The 21,056-nt window shown below is 50.1% G+C and overlaps 1 protein-coding gene across 1 annotated transcript in view; it reads right to left on the bottom strand.

The window, feature by feature from the left end:
- Window positions 1-19,066, bottom strand: part of ITGA11 (integrin subunit alpha 11) — a 90,436-nt gene extending 71,370 nt beyond the window's left edge. Inside the window, exon 1 of the mRNA XM_042941572.1 lies at window positions 18,519-19,066. Coding sequence (XP_042797506.1) covers window positions 18,519-18,934 — 416 coding nt within the window. The 5' untranslated portion in view covers window positions 18,935-19,066. The remainder of the gene's footprint in view (window positions 1-18,518) is intronic.
- Between the last annotated feature and the right edge of the window lie 1,990 nt (window positions 19,067-21,056).

Raw genomic sequence — 21,056 nt, 5'->3', positions numbered from 1 at the left:
GGGGTGTGCAGAGAGCTTGGATGTGTAGCCGGGGGTGTTCACATGTGCCAGGTCTTTCAATTTCCAAGAGAGAGCTGGAGGCGGGAAGAAAAGATGGTGGGCCACGGACCAGAGCCTCCATGTGCTTTCTGGACCCAGGTTCCTCAGATGTTAAGGGTGGGTCTGGACAATAAAGCTCTGCCTCATCTTTATACTGGTTCCACGGTCTACATCTTTATACAGTGTTCCACTCTTCTTTTCAGTCATTTCTTGTACTGACAGATCCCTCTTCCTAGTGATAGACGTTCAGGTGCTTTAGGGGCACCGAGGTGGCTCCGTTGGTTGAGCATCCGACCTTGGCTCAGGTCAGGATCTCACAGTTCATGAGTTCGAACCCCGCATCGGGCTCTCTGCTGCCAGTGCAGAACCCACTTCGGATCCTCTGTCCCCGCCTCTCTCTGCCTCTCCCCCGCTCACGCTCTCTCTCTCAAAAATAAATAAACATTAAAAAAAAAGATGTTCAGGTGCTTTAACAAAATGTTCCCCCTGAACAGCTTTTCATCAATACTAATGAATAGGCCTCTGTGCACAAGTAGTCACGCGTAGCAATACAAGCAGTAGGTACAAAGCCCGTGCCTGTTACGAGGCAGGCAGGCCCTGGAGCCGGCCCTCGTCGCCTTGGGCACAGAGCCTGCTGACAAGCATCGTCACAGACGTTGACTCCACAAGCTTGGCTTTCTGCTTTGTTCCTGGAAACTTCTGGGTCCACCTCAGCTTACATCCAATCAGCATTTTTTTCCTACGTTGCAGAAGAGGGAAGACTGAGGGAAGGTCACCGCAAAGGACAATCTCAACCCACCGGAAGGGAAAATGAGAACCTGACCCACTGACGGTGAAGGGCAGGGTGGCTGATGTGTGCCAGTCAGCTCAGTGCCCCTCCCCTTCATACACCCGGATCCCGGTCTCATGGGGTCACTTGCCCTACTTTTCACCAGACCTGGAAGTTTCCTTCCTGCCTCTCTGTGTGCAGTCCCCTAAGTCCAAACTCTTGAGCCTTCCCCATTCCATCCACTCTTCGGTGCCTCTTCTTCCAGGATGCCCTCCTTGATCTCTCAGCTGAAAGCTCTCTCTGAATTCCCGTGAAGTTTTGTTTGTACCCATCTTGTTGGACTTTTTTTTTCTCTCCTTTAGATAATTTGTCTCTAGATAGCAGAGAGAGAGAGAGAGAGAGAGAGAGAGAGAGAGAGAGAGAGAGACACTCCTGATCATCTTTAAATCTCCCCCTTCAGTGCTGGTCAAAGTACCTTGAATATGGTCTAGGCTTAATGACTGTTTGTTGAGTGAATATGCAACGGGCAGCTGGAGGCCCCTGCTCGTTTTGCAAAGACATCTTCTCTCTGCTTCTCAGGGTGTAGCTAGGAGCTGAGTTCTTCGGGGCCCCGTCTGCAGATGGGCCACCAACTTTGGAATACCCTTGGCTTGGCGCTCCCCGGGAAGGTGTGGTCTGGTCTCAGCGCACAGTGTAAAGAACCGCCCCCCCCCCCCCCCCCGCCCTTCTCTTTTCAAAATGTCCCACGAACTTGCTTGTTTTTCCAAGTCATGCTCGGAGTTCCTCCCTGTCCCCAGGTTTCTAACAGCTCTTTCCTCTGAAAATGAAACACAAACACACCAATGGTCTGGGCAGATGTCCCTCAGGGGAATGTATAGTTTCAATGTCGTGGCAGGTGCTAGTCTGACAGCTCCTCGGTGATTACTTGGTAGCAACGAAAGCGGCCCTGGAAGGAAATGCCTGCTCTCTCCCCGGGGCTGGCCCGGCCCCTCAGGTTCACGGTCAGGATGGTGATGTTCAAAATGTGACTAGCACACGCACCCAGCAGCTCACTGCGCTGTTCCCAGGGCCCCGGGAGGCAAGCGGACAAGAGCAGTTATCCCCATTTGGCTGAAGGAGACAGCAAGGCCCAGAGAACGTCAGACTCTCTGGGCGGAGTTTGAGGCGCAGCTGGAATGTTCGTTGTTCCTACTGTGTGCGCCGCTCGCTCCAGCAGCCCTGTGCACCCAGGTAAGGGAGAAGACGGGGGCACAGGCAGAACAACAGAGGCTGCTTATCAGTTTGGGGCCTGTTGACATGTTTATGGCTCATTCCCATCTACTCCCAGATGGGCTGAGCGACCTGCGGCGTGCCCCCTGCCCTCTCTGCGCCCGTGTCCTCACCTGTGAAATGAGAGCGTGGGCAATTCAGTTCAGAGAGTCAGACTTACTATGAGTGGGACACTGAGGACTGAAAACTGAATGAAGGAAGCACAGTCCACACCCTGTGTGGAGTCCACACCCTTCATTTGGTTTTAGTGTGGAGGACAGTGCTATGAGCGGGGCCCCAGGTGTGTGGGGGAGGCACAGAGGGCACCTGCTCAGCCAGCTGGGAAGCCTTCCTGAAGCAGGCAACTCCTAGATGGAGACCTGCATGGTGGATAGGTGTCACCCAGGTGAAGAGGGACTGGGGCCCACGGGGAGGAACGACGGTCCTGAAGGTGCCAGGCTTACGTGCGTGATTCTAACGCACCTGCCGTGGCAAAGGCTTCCATGGGCCAGGGATGGACCCAGAGAGACAGACAAGTCTCTCCCTTCACAGAGCTGGGGGTGGGGGTCATCCTCACCTGGGCTCACTCCATTCATCCCCCTTCCTCCTCCCCACTTACGTCTCCCCGACACTCCAAATCCCCACCTTGTCCCCTCGGCTTGTGCGGAGAACTCTACCTAAAGTAGCCCGAAGTGTAGACAGATGGTTAGATGTCTACATGCTTGACGTCCATCGCATATCCCCCCCCAATCAGATTAACTCCCCTGCACCCCTGCCCCACTTTCCAGGGTCTCTAAATTCCTGCCACTGGCCACCCCCTTGGGTTTAGGCACTGAAGGTCAGTCTAAAAGTAAGCCTGGAAAGGAACTAACCTACGAATCCATGAGAACTCACAAAGCCCTTAAATCAGTGGCTCCAGAACCTGGCTGGGAATCAGGCTTATCTGGGGATGTTTAGAAGTACCCCCAGAGATTCTGATTTTGCAAGTCTTGGACTGGGCTAAGGAATCTGTATACTTTTTACATCTTTCACAGGGAATTCCATCCTGCCAGCTTTAGGAACCTCTAGATTGCATTATCAGGTGATCACCAGGTTTTGCAATAATGGAAAGCGGGCCACAGAGGAATTGGGGGCAGGATGCCCAGTCAAGAAACAGTTAACAAACAGGGCACCTGGGTGGCTCAGTCCAGGAGGCGGCCGACTTCGGCTCAGGTCACGATCTCACGGTTAGTGAGTTCGAGCCCAAGAAAGAAACAGTTAACAAGCACTACTTAACAAACATCGACTTTCAGAGCACTTCGTATGAACAAGCAAGCAAACTAACGAACGCATAAATGAATGTTTGGGGGGGCACTTTATTACGTGCCAGGCACTTCCTCCGACGTTAACATTAATCCTCTGACATCAGTCCTCACAGCAGCCCTGTGAGAGAGACAGCAGTCCCGTTTTAAAGCTGAGGAAACTGATACACAGAAGCCAGGTGACTCATCCAAGTCACTCAGCTGGCTGAGGGGCAACTCCTTGGCCTCATTCTCCCCGTCTCTGGGCAGAAGAGGGCAGGGAGCCCTGAGTTGCATCAGCGAATTATTGGCTAGGCAGAATCCTTCGAAGTACTTTCTTTCTGGTTCGAAGCTCAGATTTATTTCCCTCCTCTCCCCTCTGGATCGTGAGTAATGACTCTTCTTACAACACTATTATTTGAGAGGCTGGAAAGAAGCAAAGAGTCTGTAGACTAACTTGAACCACTGGAGGGTAGAGTCTGACATTACATTTTTGGAACCATCCTCCCCCCTGGGTTACAACATCCTTGGCTCAGTGGTTGGGGAGAAGCAGAGAGGACAGTGCAGAGAAGAGGTGTTGCCAAGTGAGGCATTTGGCGTTGGACCAGACTGCCATCCACCGTCCACCTGCTGCCTCCCCTGCAGGGGGCACCTCTCCCATACCTCAGCCTTTCATCGGCCTCTCCCATGGGGGGCCACTGTCCCCAGGCCCTTTACCACCAGAATGTCCAGCTTAGGGCTGCCCTGAGATTTAGCCTGGATCACAGCCTGACTTCTAGAACCATTCTTCCCTTTCTCCTTCTATGGGTCTGTGCCAAGCAATGATGAATCAAAGGCAAGCCCTATCCTTGGGGGCCCACGGCTCCCTTTCCCTCATTACTCGTCTTCCCTCTCTATTTATTTCATGTCCCCCTCTCCTTTACTATTTCTCTTTAAAAAAAATTCTTTTTAAACAGTTATTCATGTTTGAGTGAGAGAGAGACAGCACATGAGCAGGGGAGAAGAGAGAGGGGGAGACACAGAATAGGAAGCAGGCTCCAGGCTCTGAGCTGTCAGCACAGCCCAACATGGGGCTCGAACCCATGAACTGTGAGATCATGACCTGAGCTGAAGTTGGACGCTTAACCGACTGAGCCCCCCAGGCGCCCCTCCTTTGCTATTTCTCTTCATTGGTTTTTTCTACAACTTTCCACGTCTGTCTTATTGGCTCAGGGTGACTCATCACAGCTACACCAGGAAGAAATGATTCAAGAGGGACAGTGGAAGGATTTAGGGATTCCACAGAAAGCAACAGCAACCTTGTCAAGATGGTCTCTGGTCAATGACAAGCCTTTGCCATCGGCCGTGTGTGCCTGAGGGTTGGAGCCGTGTGGAAGAGAAGAAGAGCCATTTGAAGAGTCTGGGATCCTGAGGAAGCCTTCTTCAGGAAGAAGTCAGGGAAAGCTAGAAGGAGCTATTCTATCCAAGCCTGGAGGAAACGAGTTTCAGGTTAAGCAGTGGCCCATCACTGGTAAGATTAGTGAGAAAAAGCATGGATATAGCAAGCACATGGATTTGTTTTCATAATTGAATACAACCTTAAAACATGATTATTGTGGTTTTCTTTCTTTTTTTTATTTTTATTTTTTTCTTTTACAGAGAGCAGGAGAGAGGGGAAGAGGGAGAGAGAGAGAATCTTAACAGGCTCCACGCTTGGAGCTCGGCGGGGAGCTAGAGGCGGGGCTCGATGCTACGATCCTGGGATCACGACCTGAGCCAAAATCAAGAGTCGGACGCTCAACCAACTGAACCACCCAGGCGCCCCGATTGTGGTTTTCAACAAAGAGTTCTGTGTTTCACATTTTATAGCCTGACCCAGCGGAAGCACGGGCTACCCTGAACGGTAACATCTACAGGGCGCCTAGAGGATTGGCGTGAGGAGCCGTTACCGGGCTGCCTCGCTCCCCCTGGTGTCAGTTATGAGAACTGCAGATAAAGTGCCAATGAGCAATTAATAACCAGTCTTGAAAATTCAAACTTATGCAATTATAGTTAAGACATTCTCAACATGGAGTGAGTTTCAGTATTACTTTGTTCTCCTCGTAAGGAACCCTCCTTCCCTGTCTGGCACTGGACCTAGAAAGGACGTTGGGGTCCCAAAAAGAGCCCTGCTGGCAGAGACGGGGGAGCCAGGCGTTGGAGTCCATAGGCCCCGGGGCAAGGGGGGCGAGGGGAGCGAGGTGGTGGTGGGTGGAGACAATGCTGAGTTGGCAAATCCCTCTGGCTTCCCTGAACTGCCCAAATTAAATTTATTTTCTTTCATGGAGGTTAGTAACCAGGAGACTTTCCTTTCAGCGTTTCCACTACCAAGATTGTGCGTCTTACCCCCAAAGCATGCAGTGGTTGGCCCCTTGCCTCTCCGAGCTCAGCACTAAAGTCATTCGCCACCCAGAGGACCCGCTCAAGCTCCCTGTCAGGTTGATCAGTCGTCTCTGTGGCTCAGGTTCCCTGGGCCGTCGCCTACATACTCTTCAAGTCCTGGGTTTCCCTGTGTGGTTCTGGCATTAAAGAAAGGAGGAGGAGGAGGAGGGGGGGGGCAGGGGAAGGGAAGGAAGAGGAGGGGGAGGAAGAGGGGGAGGAGGAGAAGAGGGAAGAAGAGAGGGGGAGGGGGAGGAGGAAGAAGAAGAAAAAAGAAGAAGAAGAAGAAGAAGAAGAAGAAGGAGGAGGAGGAGGAGGAGGAGGAGGAGGAGGAGGAGAGGGAGAGGACAAGAAAGAAAGGAGGAGAGGAAGAGACAACAAGGCAAGAAGAGATCAAAGTATCTGGAGCTTGGAGGAGCCTGGAAAACGTTTGCTGGCTGCGTCTTAAGCTGTGGGCCTCTGGTACGTCTTCCAGGCCCTGAAGGACCCTGAAGGGCCCCCAGCTCCTTCCCCAGGAGGACCACTGTCTGGATATCCACTGCTCCGGCCCTCTGGGGGAGGGGCGGGGAGCACTCTCTTCTTGTGCATGTGCTGCCTGCCAGGGTCTGCTGGGTATCTTGGCCTGGGGCCCTGAGCCAACATCCCCCCACCTCCCTTCCGCGAGCAGTTTTTCTCCCTCTCTTCCTCTCTCTGGTGCGTTGGGTGGTTTCATCCTATCCTGTGCTGTAGTGATTTATCCTTTAACCAGAATGAGTCATGGCACCGGATTTTATTTGTTCCAAGAGAAAATAGCAGAGGGTATTTATGCGCTGCGGTATTGGGAGCCTGCTCCAGGGCCTGAGCCAGGAAAAGGGCTTAGGACGTTCCTGGGTGAGATTTCTCCAGCAACAAAGGCTGAGGCCGCCCCAGGCCTGACAACCGGCATGGGCACCAAGGAGGAGGGATGGGCTTGGATAAGACCCGTCATTCTGCCCCAAACAACAGTCCTTAGGGCCCTTTTTCTTGACACCTCTCCCCAGACACCATATCCTTTTGTGGGGGACAGGCCAGCATAAGGCACTAACTTATCCAGCAAAATCTGCCCACTCACCATCTCCTATTGCTCCCTCATGAAAACACATTTGGGCTCGCATCACTATGCCCATTTCGCAGATGAAGAAACCCTGGTCCAGTAAGTGGCTGTGACATGCTTCAGTTCCGGCGGCTTGGAAAGTGGCTGAGCAGAGAAGGGAATGCAGGTTTGTGTGGATCTGGACGCCTAGATGTTTCCTGCAGTAAAAAGCCACCTCCTCGTGCCTTTGTGTATCTGCCCAGGCAGAAGATCTGCACCAATCTTGAGACCTGCCATAACCCTGAGGGAGGGGGCCACGAATGAGAGGCTGGAAACCGCCGGGGTTGGGAGGGGAGAGAAGGGCAGGGCCTGAGGGCACCCCGGGGCTTAGGCTTGACACTCAGTTTTTGTGGACTTATTCCTCATGGATTAGCTTTCCAGTCAACCCCAAATTCTATCACCAGCGGGCCTCCTGTTATCTGAGAAGATCTATACAGAAAGGCATTGGAAAGAATGAACACCTTACCCACATTCCAATTTAGTGTAAGTAGCTACCACCTAGTGATCTTGAGACAAGAGACCCAGGATGGTGGGTAGACTAAGCCTTGGGCAGTTTTCACCTGGGCGCCAGGTGGGGATATCACAGGAGGAGGAGGCTGGCTCCTGTCGCAGGAAGAGGAGTTGGGAGACCTGGTTTCAATCCTGCCTCTCCCACTCACTTGCTGTGTGACCTTGGTGTAGTCTCTGTCTCTGGCACTCAGTTTCCTTGTCTATAAAATAAGGGGATTGGGGTGAAGAATTTCTAAGACCCTTCCCAGGCGGGAGGGGGGGAGAGATGCCCCCTGCCTGGGGTCTCTGCCAGAGGAGAGGTCTCTGGGGAGAGATGGGGTATCTACTATCCTATACGGGGCAGGTCCGTTCCAACTTTGTCTTAGGGGCTGAGGGTGCCTGACTCCCACGTGATGCCAAGCTTTTGGGGGGAAGTGGTGGTCCTCGCAGGGTGTGCACGCAGCCCTCCATCTCGCTCCCCAATACCTCAGTGTCCACATGCAGGACAATGGCACACCCCTTTCAGCATGTGACCACACAGTCCCTGAGTTCAGTCATCACAGAAGAATTCACAGGGACCCCCTCAAAGAGATGGGAGGCTGTCTAGGACTTTGGATGAACCAAGCCGCCAAATCTGTCCTTCTGTTGCTGAGGGTGATGACAGTTATACTCAAGATGCTTCTTTTCCCCAAACGGAAGTTGCTGTTTCCCACCAGGACACCCCAGAATTGCCTGGAGACTGAGGCGCCAGCATGGTTCTGTGGGGGTCCTCCTAATCTACTGGATTCCCTCTCTGTTTCCTCTCAGCCTCCAGGGCCCTTCCCCCTCGCTCCCCTGTCTGCACAGAAGCTCCCCTCCGTCCCCAGCCATGGGTGTGCACCACTGGCCAGGTAGCGCTGGAAGGCATCGGAGCAGGCCAGGTGGGCAGATGCCGGGGAGTTGGGCCGGGGTCCCTCCCCTTAAGGGTACAGTCAGGCTGATGAGATTAATACACTGGTGGCTGTGCACAGGAGCGAGGGCTGGGAAGGGGGGGTACAGGACAGTCTCTCCTGGCTTTGGCCCCACCTGAGACTCCAGTGCAGGGGCCAAGGAGGAAGTGGGGCGTGGGGAGACAAGGGATGCGGTGGAGGAGGGGGCGGAGGGGAAGAAACACTGAAAAGTAAGGAGCAGGATGGGAAATCCAGAAACCAGGCAGAGGAAATGGGCAAAGAGAAGAAAAAAGAAAATGGAAAGGTAGGAGAAGGCAGAAGAAGGGCTAAGGGAGACAGGAGGAGTCTTAGGGGGATGACAATAGTGAAGTGTGAGCAGGTTTTCGCAAACCGCCCCCGCTCTCCCTGCAGCCCCATCCCCAGCTGGCTCTGGGCTCTCAAAGTTCCCATTTCCCCACAGGTTCCCCGCACACGGTTCAGGTCATTTTGCTTCTGCCTGTTGCCATGAACTTAAGATTCCGGGGACAGAGATCTCTAGGTCTGTGGTTCTCAGAGTGTGGTCCCCAGACCAGCAGCCCCAGCAGCCCCTGGGAGCTTGCTAGACAAGTGAGTTCTCAGGTCCCACCCCAGACCTGCGGACTCAGAAACTCTGGATGTGGGGCCCTCGGGGGACTCTGGTGCCCCAGCTGACGTGTGAGGACCACTTGCTATAGAGGTTCACACAAGTTGCAGTGAGTCCTCTTGAGAGCCTCTAGATGTACTCTGCGTGCATAAGTGTGCATCCTGAGCGTTTCTGTCCGTCCATCGCAAGGGCTCCGGCCCCGTAGAGGTTTGCCCAGTGCTGCAAACTCTCCGGCTGGGCCCCCGGCGGCTTCTCGGAGAGGCTCTCGGGGACAAGCTTCAGAGTGTGTGCACCACCCCCTCTGTCTTGCAATTCTCCCCTCCTCTGCCCTCTGCGACACTGAACCCCCTTATCCCCCTTGCCTCTGATGGTTCTCCCTCCTCCCCACTCCCACCCACGGGCATCCTAGGGTTCTTTCCTCAGCCCCCTCCTTCTCTCTGAACGCTCCTCTGTGAACCTAGTTCTCCCAATGCACATATGAGTCTGGGCCCTGATCTCCCCGCCAAGGTGAAGGTCTCTGTCCCCTGCTGCCGGCCGGCCACCTGTCCCCGATGACCCTTGGATACCTCAGACCAATGGGGCCAAAGCTTAGCTCACATGTTCCCCCAAAGTCTGTCTCCTATTGCTGGGTTTTGCTTTTCTGTTTTTTCATTGTCTTGCCAGTCAGCCAGATATGCCCCCAGCCATCCTCCAACCTGTTTCATCTGCCGCCTTCTCTTCTTGCCTTAGCTCGCTCTACTCCAGCCACACTCATGGTTCCTTGAACATGCTGAGCATCTTCCTACCTCAGGGCCTTTACACTTGCCATCCTCTCTGCCTGGAACACTCTTTTTTTTTTTTTTTTTTTTTTTTTTCAAGTATCCATGATTGTCTCAGATTCTCCCTTTCCTTCCCGTCTCTGACTGCTGTCACCCTAGCATTGAGGTCTTTCTTGGTGGCCAGCATAAGGCGGCAGCACTTCCCCCAACTCGTAAGCTCCCCTTACCCTGCCTAATGCTTCTCCATTGCACGGATCACCATCTGACAGATGATGGGGAAACTGACAATGTGTCTTCCCCCGCTAGAAGAAGGGCTCCATCAGGGTTGGGACTCTGTAGTTTTGTTCACCATTGAATTCCCAGGATCTAGCACCAGGTTCTCAAGGATGAATGAATGAACTACTGACACTCATAAGGTCCGCCCCTTCCTCAAGCCCCGGCCCTTAGACCTTCCCCTTAACCTAGACTTCCATAGCCTTCCCACCAGCCTCCTCACCTCTAGGCTCTCCTCCCTTGGTTCCATCCTCACATAGTAGCCAAACTGAGCACCCTGAAAATTATACCTCGGGTGAACCGCTCTCCTGCTCTGAAACCTCCAATGGCTCCCCATTGCCTCCCAGATACAGTCGCCTTGCTCTGGTGTCTAGGAGTCTCTAGGGTATGGTCCTCGCCCTCCCAGTCTTTGGCCTCACTCTCTGCTTTCTGCACCTTCTCCTCCAGCCACATGGGATGGCATCCTTTCTCTAAACATGGCCTCTTTTTTTTTCTCCTCTGCACAATCACCCATGCTGTTCCATCCATCTGTTATATTTTTCTCACCCACATCCATTCTGCCCATGGAAATCCTACCCATCTGGAAGCCCCCTCCTCCATAGCCTCCCCCGACTCCTTCCGCCTCCTGAATTAGAAATTTCTCCCTCACATGAATTCCCCTGATCTTTTCTGTGTGCCCTCTCTTGGTATTTATTGATCATTGGGTATTGGTTGGGGTTCTATGAGCATACACCCTCTCTTCCTGGCTGGGCACAGCACATTTATGTGACTCTGCTAGAGTTGGGTCCTGGGGGACACCACTGCCTCAGTTCCCATGGGGCCAGCAGCATGGCCAGTGGGGAGAGACAGCGCCGACGGAGACTGTGGGTTTCCAGCTGGTGGGGCTGCTTCTGTTCTGGGCTCCTCTGGGGCTAATGAGACCTGGGCCCCAGACCTGGCTCGGGCATTTACCATGTCCTCTCTCTTCAGTCTCAGTTGCCTCCCCTGGAAAATGAGGACAAAGCCTACTTCTCTTACACGTGGCTCACATCCCTGAACCTGCACCCCAGGGACCTCACCATGCCCTCTTGTTCTTGAATCCCACTGAGTTCCAAAGGGCTCTCTTTGTGGAGCCCACCAGGGCTGTCTGGCTCCTGCTCCCCAGTGCCCTCAAGGGGAGAGAGCAACATGCTCTGCCTTGCTGAGAGCTGGCGCTTCTCTCTCCAGGGGTGACAGCTTCAATGACAAATTGGAAACTTGTGGGGCCCAGCTCTGCTTTTTTTCCTAGCACCAGGAGGCTTCCTGCTCCGGGGGGACCAAAGGCACGGAGAGGCCCTCTGCAAACCCTACACCGGAGCTTCTGGGACATCAAATGGTCTGAAAAAAATTAACTGACTTAATGATTTCAATGTACACGCATAAGAGTCACATGGATTAAATTTCTCTGAAAATACACAAGGGCTTTAAAAGCAGGGGCAGAGAATACTTAGCACAAGAGGAATTTGTTTGCTCTTTTCCTTTTTGTGTGTCTGTGAGTCTGGAGTTGGGGCGCAATGGGCAGAAGGGGAAGGGTTAAGGAAATCAAGTGACATCCCCACCAGGTCTGTCCCCCTTCATCCTGCAGCTGATTACACCAGGCCCTGGTGCCCTTGACGTTCGAGGAGGCCCACAGCCTGGTAAATGGGGGCCAGGCCTCCTTGGCGCCTGTGGTGGAAGATAGCTGGTGGGTCCTTCTCTGCAGCGGTGCTGGGACCTGGATTTCTGGGCAGTCACTGGGGAGTGATGTGGTCCCCTACTCGCATCTCCCCACCCTCAGGGGAGATGGTGATCCTCACGGGTCCCCCTGCGAGAGTCTCCTGGGGAGCTCTTTAAAACACACACTCCCTGGCCTCACTGCAGGCCCAGGAGATGCCGACCCAGGTGTGCCAGCCCTGCCTTAAGGGCTGGGAGCCAGGTCCATACCCAGGAGGCAGACTGTCAGAGGAAGACTCTCGACCAAGCGTCCAGAGGCCCCATTTCAGAGTTGGCTGCTTGCTCGCTGCAAGTCGCTCAGTCCCCACTGCCTGCTGTACACATTCACGTTTGGGGTATTTTCTGATCTTGCCTAACACCCTGAGATCGGTAAGTTCATATCCATTCTAGACACAAGCAAACAGAGGCGCAGGGAGGCCGAGAGAGCTTCTCCCAAGGTCTTCCTCCGAGAGACGGTCTTTGGACAGCAAGCCGTTGCATCTGCCCTCCCTCTGAGCCGCCTGCTGGCATGGAGTTGAATCAATACGCACCACTGGAGCCGTCCCCGTGCATAATTTCCAGCCAGTGTCCCCCAAATGACACTGGCATCAACCTCTTTTCCTATGATCAACATCCACAGGGTCTTGTGTCTGAGCACAGCTCTTGGGATGCTGCCCTACAGGGCAGGAAAAATGGGGGCCGGGGGGGGGGAAGCGAAAGGCAAGCATCCAAGTTGGATAAACGGGTGTCCCTGCAGTGGGGACAGGTTCCTGAAAGGCCCTGTGTGCTCCTGTCCATTCTGCATGAGGTGCAGCTCCCTGGGGTTCCAGGGCCTCTCTGTCTCTCCCAACCCAGCTGTGACAGAAAACAAACCCAGGACACATGGCTACAGTGTAGTACCAGCCCTCTCCCACGATGTGCTCAGATCAGCAAAAGTGACCAGGAGTTGATTCTATCAGACCTTTCTGCTCCTCTAGGCTCAACCTCCAAGACTCCACTCAGACGCCCCTCTTCTATGAAGGCCTCCCAGAGACCCCAGGCACAGGGATTTCTCCTTTCAAACTTGGGCTGAGTTTCTTCTATGAGGAAGATGCTGTGTGGGCTGCTTTCAGACACAGGGAAACGAAGACGGTGTCCAGTAGGGGGGGATGCACCGTGGGCCTAAGTGACTCCAACACAAGGTAGGAAGTGATATATGCCATCGGAGAGAGGGTTTAGGAAAGGTAAGGCCATTTTAGGCCAGGAGAAGGATCCAGAAAGCCGCATGGAGAAAGTGGCCTTACAAAGATGAACATAATTAACAGCAGCTCATATTTTGTCTTGTATTGTTTTTTAATTATTTCAAGGATATTAGTGCCGCCTCCTCAAATGGTCTGTGAGTTATTTGTGAGTGAAACCATGCCTTACTCGCACTAATATTTTGCAGAAACTAGTAACGTTTATTAACAGAAGCTTACTAAACAAATAGTAGTCAAAACAAATTCAATCTTGCCAAAGCCAGTTCCATTTAATCTTTTTTTTTTTTTTAAATGGTTATTTGTTTTGAGAGAGAGAGGGAGAGAGAGAGAGAACACCAGCAGGGGTAGGGGCGGAGAGAGAGGAGAGAGAGAATCCCAAGCAGGATCTACACTGTCAGCACAGAGCCCCACACGGGGCTCAAACTCACAAACCATGAGATCATGACCTGAGCTGAAATCAAGACTCAGGTGCTTAACCAATTGAGTCACCCAGGCACCCCCAGTTCCATTCAATCTTTAACCCTTCATAGCACATACAAAATATGTACCTTATTTGGAGGCTGGTTGAGAGAGATTTAAATCATTAATTTAGTCTTTTGGGGCACCTGGGTGGCTCAGTTGGTTAAGTGTCTGACTTCGGCTCAGGTCACCATCTCGCGGTCTGTGGGTTTGAGCCCCGCGTCGGGTTCTGTGCTGACAGCTCAGAGCCTGGAGCCTGCTTCAGATTCTGTGTCTCCCTTTCTCTCTACCCCTCCTCTGCTCATGCTCTGTCTCTCTCTGTCTCTCAAAAATGAATAAACATTAAAAAATGTTTTAAATCATTATTTTGGTCTTTCAAAATATGTTCTTTTGAGCATCTACTAATTGCCAGGGATTATACCCCTCATTTCAGAAAGAAAGACAATGAAACAGGCAATCAGTATCCAGTTTGATGAAAGTTATGAAAAACAAAATACAGAATTCTATGGGGCAACTACTCTGGTGATGGGAAGGGATGGTCAGAGAAGGTTTCTCAGAGGAAGTGAAATCTCATTTGATAAAAGAATGTGGACTTTCAATTCTAGCCATAAACAAATTATGAAAGCTAGATAAAACACACGGAGCAACTATTTTCAGGCACTGGGCAGCAATCAATGCAGAGCTCGGTACTCAGAAAAGGCAAGCAGAGGAGCTAAATCCACATTCACCCCGGCTCTCTACATGAGGGAACTTTCTTTATTTGGGCACAGGGGAATAAAATCCAGAGAGCAGCAGCCGTGCTGAGTGGAGGAAACAGTGACTGAGGCTGGGGCTGAAACTAGGATTTGGTAGGGGCAGGCAGAAGGGAGACAGCCACAGAAAAAGAGCCTCCAAAACTCTGCTAACGTTTTCCCTCAGGATCCTTGGCTGACTCCTAAGCTGTGTATGCATCTTGTGAGACTCTAGAAAATCTGCTGGTGGGGAAGAGTTTGTAGAGGCTGTCCGATGCCTGGCAGATGTTGGGGTTCATGCCTGATCTGAATGGAGAAACTCTGATGACTATTGTGGGCTTTCAGGGGAGATCCCAGAAAATCCATGCCTTAGGAATTAAGGCCACACCCTAAGAGGAAGGACAAAACTAGATGATAGCTGCCCTAACCAAGGCCCAAACAAAGCCAATGGTAAGATCTAGGTGATTTCATCAGTATTTTAATTGCCTCTCAAACAAAATATAAAATTCTTTATTTAATTTATTTTATCCTATTTTATTTTACAATGTTTATTTATTTATTTTGAGAGAGAAAGAAAGAAAGAGAGAGAGAGAACAAGCATGGAAGGGGCAGAGAGAGAGGGAGAGAGAATCCCAAGCAGGCTCCATGCTGCCAATGCAGAGCCTGATACAGAGCTTGAACCCATGAACTGTGAGATCATGACCTGAGCCAAAACCAAGAGTTGGATGCTTAACAAACTGAGCCACCTAGGTGCCCTGAAAATGTATAATTCTTTTAAAGAAGGTAACATAATCTATAGCCTCTACTGTGTAACATTCACAATGTCCAAAAGACTAAAATAAAAAATTACTAAACAGGCAAAGAATCAGGATAATCAACTGATAATCATAAGATAAATCGTCATTAGAAGCAGACCCAGAGATGATACAGATATTGGAGTTAGCCAAGGACTTCAAAATAACTATGATTAGTATGTTAAAAAAAAAAAAAGACTAAAAAAATCAACAAATGGGAGAAAGATTATTTTAATAGAATTAGAATCTATAAAAAAGAATCAAATTGAAATTCAGGAGCTGCAAAATAAAATATCTGTAATTAAGAATATATCAGATGCATTTAGCTACACAGTATACCTCATGTACATAGAAACAGAATTCCTGAGAATATATCAATGGAAAAAAATTTTTAGAAAAATCAATGAGTATAGTTAACCATATTAACAAAATAAAGGAGAAGAACCATATAACACTGCAGTCTTTGCAGAAAAAGCACCTGATAAAATTCAACACTTACTCACACACACACATATACACACACAACCTCAGAAAACTAGGAATAGGAAAAAAAACTTCCTTAATCTGAAGGTATCTATAACAAATGAATAAGCTATAGTCAAAATCTTATTTAATTGTGAAATACTTTTAAGTTTTCCCTCTTATAAAGGAAATAAGAAAAGTGTGTTCAATGTCACAATTTCTATTCAACTTTGTACTGAATGTCCTGACCGTTGCAATTAGGCAATTTAAATAAATAAAAGCTACAAAGACTGGAAAACAAGAAATAAAACTGTAATTATTTCAAATGATCTGATTGTATACCCAGGAAATTCAGAAGAATAGTATCAAACTATTAGAAATAATAAGTTAATTTCGTAATATTGCTGGATATAATGTAAGGATACAAAACCAACCATATTTTTATTTTTTTACATTTTGTTTTAGAGAGAGAGTGTGTGCGAGCAGGGGAAAGGGGCAGAGGAAGAGAGAGAGAGAGAGAGAGAGAGAGAAAGAGAGAGAGAGAGAAAGAAAATCCCAAGCAGGCTCCACACTCAATGCAGAGGCTGATGTGGGGCTCAATCCCACAATCCCAGGACCACAACATGAGCCAAAATCAAGAGTCAGACACCCAACCAACTGAGCCATCCAGGCACCCTGACTGTCTTTTCCTATACTACCAAAAAAAAGATTAGAAAATGAAGTAACATTCCACTTTAATTAGCATAAAATAGCAAATACCTAGGAGTTAATGTCGTAAAAGACACAAGAATTTTACACTGAAAACTTGAAAGCACTATTGAGAGAAGCATTATTAGTTTTCTTAAACAGGATGTACAAGAAACACTAACCATAAGAAAGTTTTACAAGTTAAACTTTATTAAAGTTAAGAACTTCTGTTCCTTGAAAGATACCGTTAAGAGAATGAAAAAGCATATCACAGACTAGGAGTTCTTTGCAATGCTTTTCTCTGACAAAGGATTTGTATGCGGAATATGTTTTTTAAAATTCTATAAGACGGTAAGGAAAAGAAACACAACACAATTTTTCAAATGGGCGAAAGTCACAAATCAGACACTTCACAAAACGGGATACCAAAAGGCCAGTACATTTACACAAAATTACTCAACGTCATTAGTCGCTATAGTAACCCAAGTTTAACTCACAAGAAGATACCAGCGGAATAGCTAAAATCAAAAACACTGATAATACCAAGTGTTAGTGAGAATATGGAGCGATGGAAACTCCATTACATTACTAAAGAAAAGTTGAAATTGGCAAATCATTTTGGAAAAAAGGGCTTGGCAGATCATACTAAAGCTACATTACCTACCCTTTAACTCAGCGATTCTCCTCCTGAGTATACACCCAATAAAAATGAGAGCAGACATCCACCAAAAGACATATATGAGAATGTTAATAGCATCTCCACTCAAATTAGCCAAAAAATGGAAACAACCCAAATATCCATCAATAATTAAGTGAATAAATACACTCTGCAGTGGAATATTACACCAGTGAAGGAACACGAAGTATAATACATTCCGCGATATATTAAACCCCAAAGACATAATGTTGAGTAAAACAGGTCAGGTATAAATGAGTACTTACAGTATGATACCATCTATATGAAGTGCAAAACCAGGCAAAACAAATCTGGTGACAGTGGTCAAAATAGGGATTACTTGGAGGGGCACTGACTGCCCCTCCCGTGTGACAGGGGTCACACGGGAGCTTTCTGAGGGGCTGGAAATGTTCTGGATCATGTTATGGAAGGTGATGACATGGGCCTATACATAGGTAAAATTTCACTGAGCTGTACAGTGGAGATGCCTACGTTTTATTGTGTCTAGTTATACCTCAAAAGAAAGACAATAAGATACTCCTTTAAAAAAATATGAGAGGATTAGCCAGATCAGCATGGTGGGGTAAGGTGAGGGGGGGGAGGTAGGAGACGACATCACTGAGGGAGGGCATAGCATGTGCAAAGAAGGTCTAGAGGGAGAACTGGAAAAACAGAAAAAATTCAGTTTGGCTAGAGTGTTGACTACAAGAAAGGAGTGAAGAAAGTGGAAGGAGAAGAGGTTGGGGAGGGTAGGCAGAGGCAACACTGGGAAGAGAGCAGGGTAGAACGTTTATCGCCACTGTTTGTGTGGTCCCTTGACTCGTCAAGGGTATCTAAGAGGGCCAAGAGAGGCCCAGCCTCTTCCATTTCGGGAAGGAGGGCCTTGCCTTCTGGCAGCTAAAACCCAAGCAGAGGGAGAAGAATGGCGATTAATAGTACATGTGTGGGGCAGATCTTACTGCGGAGCTGAAAACGTTCCAAGACTGATTTATAGCGATGGCTGCATAACTTAGTAAATTTGTTTTAAAAAAAAATCATTGACTTGGGAAGAAAAAAATTGACCTGTACACTTGAAAAGAGTGCTTTACGATATGTAAAATATAAGCCAATAAAGTTATTTTTAAAAGTCAGAGGCAGACCCATCCCCCCTCTTGATTGTCCCTGCCCCCAGAGGCGTCCTTGGGAGGTTCCTGGCCCTCTCCCCCAACCCTGCCTCGCTCTCGCTTTCCTCTGCCCCACCTTCGCCTGTGGTTTAGCTTGTGAGCACACACACCCATCCTCAGAGACACCCCCCAACACCTCTCCAAGCAGCCAGGATCAGAGGCACTACCCCACTGATGAGACACTGAGGCCCTGAGAGCAGACGGGAAGGGGTAACTATTGGTTCTGGATGCCTGCTACCTATGCTGTCATATAACGTGCCACCTACTATTTTCTTTCCCATTTCTCAGATGAGAAGATGGAGGGCCTGATGTGGAATGCTCGAGGTTTCATAGTCAAGGGCAGATGATATGAAGCCAGGACAAGAAGTCAAGTCACTGGACGTGAAGGTGTCTACACATGAGGGCCACTGTGGGCAGCCAATGGAGGGGCTGGGTGTGGGGGGGTCCAGGGCTGGGTGGGGTGACAGCTCTCACTCACCACTTCTTTTCTTTTCTTTTTGACAGAAAGAAAGAGAGAGCATGCACAAATGGAGGAGGGGCAGAGACAGAGGGAGGGAGAGCATCTCCGCTGAATGCAGAGCCTGATGCGGGGCTCAGTCTCACGAAGTGTGAGATCATGACCTGAGCAAAAATCAAGAGTTGGACGCTTAACCAACTGAGCCACCCAGGCGCCCCTCACTCACCACTTATTGCCACTGATGTCATGCTGCTGCACTGTGTAACCGAAGAAGGCGGCCCTGGAGCCAGCGATGATTCGAGGCTTCCTGGTGTCCATGTTGAAGGTGTCCGTGAACCCTGGGGTGGGGAGAAGAGGATAGTCAGGCAGGAAGAGGTCTGGGCCCCAGTTGGTTGATGGTCCCCACTGGCAGGTCTTGGGTGTGGGAGGAGTATGGTCCCCTGTCCTTGGGGAGCCGCCATATGAGGTGGTTAATGTAGTCCCTGCTTTGGGGAGCCCACAGTCTGATAGGAGAGGTAGGAGAGGCGCACCCCCTGCCCTACAAGAGCCATAATCTGATAGGGGAGGCATAAAACCTACTCTCAAGTACACCAGGTCTGACTGGGAAGACCTGGTCCCTCCTTCTGAGAATGCCAGTCTCATGGTAGGGGTGGGGAGAAGATAGCTCCTTTCCTCCTCCACTATCCCTACCTCCAACTCCACTCCTTCTAGCTTCTGCTGGTTTCCTCTTCCATTTCGTTCTCTCTTTTCTCTCCTTTCTCCTCCTCCTGTCCCTCCTGCTCCTCCCTCTCTTCCTCCCTCTCATCTCTGCCTGCTAAAGAGTCAAGGAACTGCCTTCCCACCTGTCCCCCGCCAAGCCTTGGTTCCTAGTGGCCATGACTCCAGCTCTACTGGCTCACCACCACCTTCTGAACTGATTTGCAAAGCTCTGCCTGACTTCAGTTGGGGGTCACTGCTCGGCCGGGGCAGTTGACGCAAAGCAGAGAAACAGTCTCGTAACCCTTTCACCCTGGCCTCCAAGGTTTTCCTTGTTTCGTGAGGTCACGTGTCAATGAACCAATTCCACCTGCCAGACAGCCTTGGTGTTGAGCCTTTGGCATTCTTGTGCCAAATCACAAGAAACAACAACTCACATCTGCATGGCAGCTTGGTTCCTGAGTCTCTTCACATCTGCCGCCATTTTCCCTCACAGGACCTTGGGAGAATGAAGAAGCATCATCCACATTTGGCAAAGGGGGATCCAGTGCCAAAGTGGTTACGAGGCTTGTCCAAGGGTGCACAGGGGGTCAGTGGTAGCAGCAAGAACTAGGATCTGAGATGCCTGCTCTTTGACTCCTTCCCTCCACGAGGCATTTTCAGGGCAGGTCTGGCCTCCTTACCCATCATTAGTAGTAGGAACACCAAACTTGGGACCCATGGGCCTTGAGGGGTGGGATCCTACCATCAGCCCAAATTTTCAGATTAGTGAAATACAATCAGTAGAATAGAGTAGAGTAGAATAGAATAGATTAGAATAGAATATCACTTTCCCCCCCCTTTCACGTATGTGTAGGGCGTGAAATACACGTTTATGTATTTCAAAGAACTTTTACATATATGTTACCCATTTGACCTCTATGACAGCCCTGTGACGTGGGTAGCAAAGGGTAGCCTGCGGGACAGGGCCTCTGAATGTGAGGCTAGTACCTTGAGTGTCCCACTGTCCTGCCCATGGACACTGAATCCCTGGGCTGAGTATTTGAGGGGGACGCCCAGGGGCACCTACTTGAACAAGACCTATTGTAAAAGGACAAGTGGTTTCTTCCACACTTTCTTTTTTGCTCTGCGAATGGATGCAGTGGCCGAAAGTTTCATCATTAGAGTCATTGAATTAGAGTCCCGGAGGGAAAACTGGAACTCCTTGGAGTCTGGATATTAGATATATGTTATCTCCCTTGTCTATGTCAATTGGTTATTAGTGCTGCCTGGAGCACTGTGTTAAGAGAGATTCTGAGGTCAAGTCTGTGCTCGGTGGGCAAGACTAGTGTGATCAATGAGCGGGATGGATCCTGCCATGGAAACAGGAGAGGACAGTGGCAGCAAGCTGCTATGTAGCTGTCCTCATATTCCTACTCTGCCACAGGAATTTAGTGTCATGGCCCAGAGTGGGGCTGGGAGACGTACTTAACTCATTAGCGCCTTATTTACCAGGCCCAGACTCTGAACAGACTTATCAGCCTGGCTAGCAGCAGGCGGCCTCAGGAAAGGGGACCCTGGTCAGGTGAGCCCAGGGGGAGGAACCAAGGACCCTGGTTCTTGGCCAGTAAGGGCATGTCCTGGAAGAGAAAGGGACGATAGTGTCACCTATGCAGGGCTGGGAGGTGGGCAGTGAGGGGTCGAAGAAGCGGGGTTTGCAGACAAGGAACTCGCTCTCTCTCCAAATCCGTTCCAGGAGTGAACACACATACACACACGCACACACACATGCACACACATATACATGTGCACACGCAATACACGCGCACACACATGCTTGTGTGCACACACACACAGGCCTCTGTGCACACACACGCACATTTACAGGCACAGGCCACATCCCTGATGGTGTGCAACACTTTGTCTGGCTCCCTGGCGCCCCCTGGAGACACCCCATGGTGTCCCTGGTCCTCTTGCTGTATCTTACCTCAGCAGGAGGAGGTGACCCTGAAGAAGGGGAAAGCACATTCTGGCCGTCAGGACCCTCCCACCATTTCCAGGCCTACAGGAGGGTGAGGGCCAGGGAAGA

This window comes from Panthera leo, chromosome B3, assembly GCF_018350215.1.
Source record: "Panthera leo isolate Ple1 chromosome B3, P.leo_Ple1_pat1.1, whole genome shotgun sequence".
Classification (NCBI taxonomy): domain Eukaryota; kingdom Metazoa; phylum Chordata; class Mammalia; order Carnivora; family Felidae; genus Panthera; species Panthera leo.
Note: the sequence above shows the minus strand (reverse complement) of the source record. Positions and strands in the feature narration are given on the sequence as shown.